Consider the following 7,612-nt stretch of genomic DNA (forward strand, 5'->3'; position numbering starts at 1 on the left):
CTATACTGGGTTTGATTTTCGTGGCAACTAGTAATCATCAGTACGGGGACATTTTTCACTCAAAAAGCTTGCAGAAGTGAGAAACCAAATTGAGCGAGGTGAACTTCCACGACTAATCGGGTTCATTTTTTAAAGGGTTGTTAATTTATTTACATAAAGTTAGTCGACGCATACATGCTAATTTAGCCGTTTCCATAATCATTAAAAATATGTACGCACACTTTTAGCATCCACGTCAACAACATCAGGTCCGGCTGGACCAAGGTTGACCATCATGATTAATGGCTTATTCACATTGAAAGGCGACGCGAGTATGAAAATGCGACGCCGGTTGAAAAATGCGACGCCGGATGGCACATATGGAACACCATACCCATGGGAATGAGGTTGGATCCACAAACGTACACGTACGTGTGCGTGTACACATGCCAGTACCATTTACCATTTTATCGCATGTACATGTACTTTACATGTACAGGTATGTACTGTACTGTACAACCCGTACGACCCGCCCAACATGCATATTCATAACACAATGCGGAAGCGGGGCCTTAGCAACCAAACAGCTGAGTCCCGCGCAACGTGCAACGAAGTCTATCGAGTGGGATTTCTACTGTGTCAAAAAATCGAAGATTTTGTTTATTCAGAAAGGACTGAAAATAATCAACTATGGCTACAGCAGTACATGGTAAGTAGTCATGTGTATACAGTTCTCATCCACAATATTTCTGCCAGGGAAGCTCTTGTTCTGTAAAGGTTGCTGGTAAGTCCGTTTCGTAGCCTAGGTTAGGCCCTCGGCTCGAGTCCGTTTATGTTATCACCTACAGTACAGGCCTAACTCTTTACTTTGAAGTTCCTGTCTTTGTGCTCAAACAGTATATCCAGGGGTCAGGGCCCACACAGATTTAAAATTAAGGGGCCTCTACGCATTTTTACAAACACATCAACTCAACGGCTGTGCCAAATGAAAAGTTAAATTTTGGTGAGGAAAGGGATGTACATGCATGACATGTACGCTATGCCTGTGTACACAAATCATTTTCATGAGACTTAAATACATGTATCATACAAAAATATGATAGATGTTGTGGCGAAAATCGTCACAGTGGAGATGCTATCCACCCCCAGCAAATGCAACATCATGTCCACGACACAGTTGAGGCATGGCGTGCATGCCCAACTGAGTCAATACAGCTTGGCATGCCAAACTTTGGTTATCCAGCAAAAGCGTCTATAAAAAGAGTGTAGTTAAATAAAATAGGGTAGGGACAAATGGCTGTTTACCAGTTTTAAGGCATTTTTACATGTAGGCCCAAGGCCTTTGTTTTCATGTCATGGTTTTCCCAGTTTACATGTACAGGTCTAGGCCTAGGCAATTTAGTGACATCACTGCATTCCACTGATTTTTCACCCCTTGATCATCTTCTCATTTCCTCTTGGAATCACTCAGTCATTTTCATGCTTAATGTGTGCATTTTCTCTTATTATAATCTCAACACAATTTAGTAAAAACCTACTTGGGCATGCCCTATTTCTCGTAGAGTGTTTCTTTCCAATGAAAGCAAAGTTGGGTGTGCAGCATGCTCCAACTGTGTCGTTAACACAGGTGGGACAGTTAGAAAGTATGGGTGTAGCAGAGATTTAAGCGCACTGCCTAATTGTCAGTTGTCAGAGCATAGGCCTACATTACAGGATCCGTCTGTCAGCAGACACAATGACCAGTGCTCATAATGAATGAAATTGCTTTTGTTTTACCAATGTTTGTGAGTAGAATGACCTTCAAGGGAAAAAATGCTTTCTTTTAAGTAACTTGGACCTTACATGTATTTATCACCTTTTAACTAATTGTAATACTTGCTTGGATGTGGTTGGGCAAAACATTTGAAAGAATCCAAACTGTACATGTCCCAGCTGCTCAGACTTAAATGTAATCCAGTTCTGAAGCCAGCAATAAGACAAACACTTTGTCAACTGTCATTGCTTTCTGTCACAATTTGTCATTGTGTAATGCAGTTTGATCAGCCTTCATAGTTAGTTGACAACTGGTGAGATGCAAACATGTAATGTTGTGTAAGCGTTATGTTAATTGGAAAAATGATATGCAGCTTGTAAAAAAAATGGTTGGCTGAATAGAAGCCTTTTTATTTACCTCTGCAGCAAGGCCACTTCAAAGCATGCCTCCTTCACAGAGACTAGAGGTTCTTGCGAGACCCAAGCAACTTCCACCGGGGTATCGCGAGGACAGGTAAAGACCCTAAAATCTGCTGCAATCAACCCTCTGATCCCACAGAAAAAGTAACAGTGAATAACGTGAAGTCTACACAATCCCAAAAGTATCCATTAATGGCACTGTGAGAATAGTTAAATCCAAGAGAAACCATCAAGAGATCTTTTCTTTTTAGTTGAGGACGGTATAAAGAACAGTTTTTCTTAATTTTTAACCAAGATGAAGTTTTTTGGCATTACATCTACATACATGTACAAAGCTGTTGTAAATGAATAAGTGTAATGAATGTTACATGTAACATTACACCTGTATACATGAAGTTTGGGTTGACAATATGCATGTACATGTATATCCAGGACCACAATGATGATTATCTACTGTGGTAGTTGCTCTGCTTTGCACTGCCAGGTTAGACATTTTAAGACCCTCTTAAAGTAATTAAATTACTTTTTTCTGTAATGATGTCCAGTCCATATTGACCGTAAAATTCTGTAACTTCAGGTAAAAATTTGAAGAAAACTTGTGAAGTACTCATTGTTACAACCTTGCTTTGCAAAAGCTTTCTTAGTGTAATGACAAAGCTGTCTCTGACTCTTGTTAATAATCCTGCCCTTTTGAAGCTACGATGTAGTATGCTCGCCTAAATGTTTGAATCTGAGACTGCAAAATAACATGATTCAAAATTTAAAGTTACAGTAAAACTCTGTTAGCAATGTGTCACATTTACAAGTTCCTTTGCATGAAACTCTCTGCACCTTCTTACACAATACACAGTTGAGTCCTTTTTTACCCATTGTGACAGGTAATGATTTGGCATGCTAGATCGTGTACGGCATTTTGTAGCCTGTGTAAAAGGACTCGAGGGGACATTTCTGTCCACAATAGAAAAGATCAATAAACACACATTCGCATCCAATCACTTGGCACAAGTTAAACAGCGTTACCAAGCTACCCTGCCGAAGGCATGGAGAGAGAGCAGTTACTTCTCTGTCGCTGAGTGGACTTGTCAAAAGAATTGTGTGACCTGTATTATTACTCATCATTGATTTGTAGGCCATTTTTGACTGAAACCAGCAAAGCGTTCATGGGTCATCAATACTACCGACAATCACATGTATATGTAATGCAAACAAGAAGTCTTATATTATCATTAAAGACTTAATGTTGTCAGCGAATCCTAGGCAGAAATTACCATAGACCCTCATGTAGAGAGGGTTTTCTGTCTTTTATATATTTCTCTTCGTTTAATGGATTTTCACAGATTTTATAATTTTCAACAGAAACCTGTTGAAAAACATTCCTACATGTAATTTCAGAAAATATAAGCAGATTAAGTCTTACTATTTTTCAATAGATTTCATAATTGATGGTATTCATCTCTCAACCAGTTGGCCATTGCTGATCTTTTCTGTAACTTTTAGTGGGAATCTTACGAGTAATTTGTATCCTCTCAGAAAGGATCTTCTCAGAAATCTTGTCTGACCGGGACTGAGAGTAGCACTTTCCTGAAAAGTGGGTTGCCCGACTTATCTCATCTTCAGAATTGTCCATTTAGCGGAGAGGGATTATGTCCTCCAGACAGCTCTGATTATAAACCAAATAGTTCTGTTGCTGATTGAGAATGCAAGTGGGCGGAGCGGTGTGGGAAATGGAACAGCCCAAATGGGCAATGGAGTCACACTCACAGGAATAAAATAATCAATAAGCAGTTGCCAGGTCCTAAATAATTAACTAATTAGAGAGGAGTGTACATGTACATGAAGCACAAAAGTTGTGTTACCTTCATTTTATAGTTACATGTACAAGGTTTCACCCACGAGTGTCAACTGTTAAAAGGCATGAATAATAATAAGCTGTCACAGTCTGTTGACAAAGTTGCTCTCGGTGTGGAGATAGCTTTTTGTTGGAATCTTTTTTCTTTTCTCAGCTGTTACTGGATTGTAATACAAATTATTAGTATTGGACTGATGTATACATGAATTGTTTGTTCATCTTTCACATATTCCAACTGTAGAAATAAAATTTAAACTTTTTTCTCAATTTTTTTTAAAGGCGATCTGTTTACTGGATTGATAAACTTCCCCCAATGCCTGGACCAGAGGGTACAACAGCTTTTGGTAATTTGCCTCAAAGTAATTCTTCATATTTTCTGGTAGTTAGAAGTACATATGTGTAATACAACTCTTTGAATCTTTGTTTATTCAAACTGTGAAATGATCAGGATGCCTCTGTGTGCACTTAAAAACTCGACATTGAAAAATTGATCCCTAAATGATAAATTACGAGCTAACTTAAAAGTGACAAGTCCTCATTGCTGAAAGTGTCAAGTGTCAGTGCTAAAGGGTCCTTATTGAAAAATATTGCTAAAAACATTAATTCGTGCGAGAGAATTGTTTGGAATTTAAATTGTCTTAAGGAACTAGTTTTGTAAATAGACAGAAAAAAGTGTTGTCAGATTCAATGAAATATTTCTTTCCTGCTCAGAGTAAGGCTGTAAGTGTACTTTCAAAAATTATATTTTTGCTGTAATGAACGTTTAGTGGAAAAAAAAGAAAAACAAAGTTAATAAAATGTTTTGTTTCCCACCCATAACAGTTGTGAACAGTTGGCAGGACACGTTGAGCAAGCCCAAACTTGTCCATCCTGGCTGGAAAGGAGAAAGGTAATGCAGTATATCCAAAAGTACTCTTTTAAACCAAAATCTTGTCGGCAAGGATAAGAAGGCTTTATAATGTACGATTACATGTATTTGTATTGGCAAATGTTAGTGGATACAGGCTTTAGAAAAGTCTTGTCAATCAAACTCACTGCTTCTGCAGTTCCTAACTGTAGAAGTATCATTCTCAGAAAGCAGTTCTCTGAATTCTGGTTAAGATATAACTCATTATCTCTATAGGCCCAGCCCCATATGGCCTGTCAGCAAAAATGCCCAGAAGGCAGAAGCCAGCGACCGTCTTCACATTCTCAGCAACCCCAAGACCACCGTTTCCGGGTTTGTGCCTGAGCGGCCAATTATGACAAAGGTCAGTGAGGCCGCCAAGAGTGCGATGGCATCAGACCGGATCGAACAGCTCTCCCGGGCCAAGACCTACGTGCCGCTGAAGATCCGCGAGAGCTACGAGTTTGACTGCTTCATGTGGGACCAGGAGATCTCCAAAGCAGCCCGCAATGCCCGTGCCTCGGAGCGGCTCGAGGCCCTAGCCGAGTCCAAACGCCACCACCCCAACTTCCAAGACGCCAGGTCCATCCAGTGGGATGTCTCCGAGTCTGCGCTGAAAGCCATCGCCACGTTGCGCTTGCAGCAGTTGGCCCGGCCGAAAAGCCGCAGCAAGTACGACAACTATGATCCCTACAAGGTATCGCCAGCATCGTTGCATACGCGGGCCACACCCAGAATTGAGGAACTCTGCCTGCCCATACCCAGGAAAATCCGGCAAAAACGCGTTGTTGGAGGTGGTGGTGGTGGCGGCGGTGCAATATAAACATTTTTCATATCCCCTGTGTCCTGAATCAAATATCATACATATACACCTGCATGTCTTGTATACATGATGTATTTGCTCCTCACATGGTATTTTGAACTCATAAAGTTTATTTTCAGACAAGTATACAGGTATATCCCACATATTTTTCTTCACTTTTTGAGGTCTTTTTAGAAATAAATGCAGTGAAACTTTGAAAAACCTTGCAGTTTGTGTTCTGGAAGTTCCTGTTTACCTACATGAATTGCATGTATTCAGAGAAGTTTACAGGGACTTTTCTTCGCATATGTTTTCAGTGAAGCTCTTGTGCAAAGCTTTAATGCTGTGAAAATTTGTTGAAGGATTTGATAGCATTCATGTACGCCGCTGTCCAAGCTGGAAACACTTCTGCCTGCATTTCAGGTGCCAAGGTTTGAAGTATGGCTCTGATCAGCAGACACTTGAGTCTTGATCGTAAACAAGCTGGTTGGTATTTTAGCAATATTCTCATTAGATCGTGGAATAAGCTCCATTTCATTCAAAATCAGGTGTTTGTCAGTATTGAACTGCAGCAAAAATTTCACGTTTTCCGTAGGACCAACTATACATGTAGTAAAAACACCTAAAAATTACATGCTTTTGATAGAGTACTGTCTAAACATTAGTAATTCGAGTTTAATATCGAAGGAAACAAGTGTAGAATAACGTTGATCACTGACTTTTGGAGGTATGTATTACAATTATTTTGAGTGAGTAACTGGAAGAAGTATTTTGAACAAATTAGATCAATGCATTATCAACTAACACATAAATCTGCATTATTTTCTGTGGATTGAAAGAGAATGTGTACCTTGCAAAGTATTAAAGAATAGTGTGATGACTCATGGGCTATAATTTTCACCACTTGTGATTGGATTAGGAGAGTTAGACCATACAGAAATATGAAAATCCTTTAAAGTTTATAGATAAACACTTTGGGAGATCACACCTATAATGATAATATCATTGATGCATGCAATTGTTCTGATATCAAATTTTGATAAATAATGTTGGGGAACTATCTTGGTGTATGCAAGTAGAGAGAAAATCAACATTTTAAAGGGACAGTAGTAGAGATTATTTAAAGTGCACGTTGCCACTTGTTCAAGACAAAAGTAGTTATCAAAATCAGGATTCAAGACCGGTATGCTATTTATGTTTGAAAAACCTATCATATTTATGTAACGATTTTGTTCATGTTTTATTTTTGGTGCATGGATTATGCTGTGGAAGTGGTGGACACATACAAAAATATCATTAACATGCATATAACTATAAATTTAAGATCAAATTTTGATACACAATATTGGAAAAATGAGCCGTTTAAAGATTAATTGCTTAGTCCATTTTGTTATTCTTTGATCATACACGTAATGCATGTACATGTACATGAGGCATCAGGCCCTCATTTGAATGTTCATTGTAAACTCCACGTACTTGCTGAAAATGTAGATCAGATTTGTAACCATATTTATCAAATATTAATGGTTTTGTTGGATGTGCGGCCGTATTTTTTTTCCGTTTTTGAATTGAAAATGTTTTTTATCGCTTTTGCTTTCATTGGTCTTTCGTTTTATATTACGACTGTACACATTTTCACTTGTCAATAAAGCTTTTACGTGCACAGTATTCACGCAGCCGTACGATCATCAGGCTGAGTGTAAGCAATTGCCGTTTTCTTTGGCTTTTCAGTTATGAATTAATCCGTTCACGGAAGTGCTTCCGTGATATAACACTCTACAGCGGGAGAAAAATTGGTAGACTAATATAAACAAAACTGGTGCTTATATTTTTGGGGAATATGTCGCCAAAATCGAAGTTCACCTATACTTCATCAGCACACGGCTATTGTAACAACCCGGCTTTTCTACATGCACTTTCGCCC

At 38.8% G+C, this 7,612-nt stretch overlaps 1 protein-coding gene across 2 annotated transcripts; it reads left to right on the forward strand.

Annotated features, from left to right (window-relative positions):
- Positions 1–532: 532 nt before the first annotated feature.
- Positions 533–7,395, forward strand: LOC110978314 (sperm microtubule associated protein 2-like). 2 transcript variants are annotated; one of them, XM_022233219.2, is made up of 5 exons: positions 533–688; positions 2,158–2,245; positions 4,280–4,344; positions 4,823–4,889; positions 5,124–7,395. In XM_022233219.2, the coding sequence occupies exons 1-5, from the start codon at positions 670–672 to the stop codon at positions 5,707–5,709; spliced, it is 825 nt and encodes a 274-aa protein (XP_022088911.1). In that variant the 5' UTR covers positions 533–669; the 3' UTR covers positions 5,710–7,395. The 2 variants fall into 2 exon arrangements, with proteins under 2 accessions (XP_022088911.1, XP_086988797.1); XM_087132671.1 differs by lacking the exon at positions 533–688 and adding an exon at positions 694–763.
- Positions 7,396–7,612: the final 217 nt, after the last annotated feature.

Source organism: Acanthaster planci, linkage group LG02, assembly GCF_054643075.1.
Source record: "Acanthaster planci isolate LZ-2023a linkage group LG02, COTS_SCS, whole genome shotgun sequence".
Lineage (NCBI taxonomy): Eukaryota > Metazoa > Echinodermata > Asteroidea > Valvatida > Acanthasteridae > Acanthaster > Acanthaster planci.

What these genes read in the sequence shown, in the direction of transcription:
- LOC110978314 (XM_022233219.2), top strand. An exon ending in CCGGGGTATCGCGAGGACAG is followed by an intron (nt 2,246 to 4,279) that starts GTAAAGACCCTA and finishes TTTTTTTTAAAG; the next exon opens with GCGATCTGTTTACTGGATTG. An exon ending in CCTGGCTGGAAAGGAGAAAG is followed by an intron (nt 4,890 to 5,123) that starts GTAATGCAGTAT and finishes TTATCTCTATAG; the next exon opens with GCCCAGCCCCATATGGCCTG.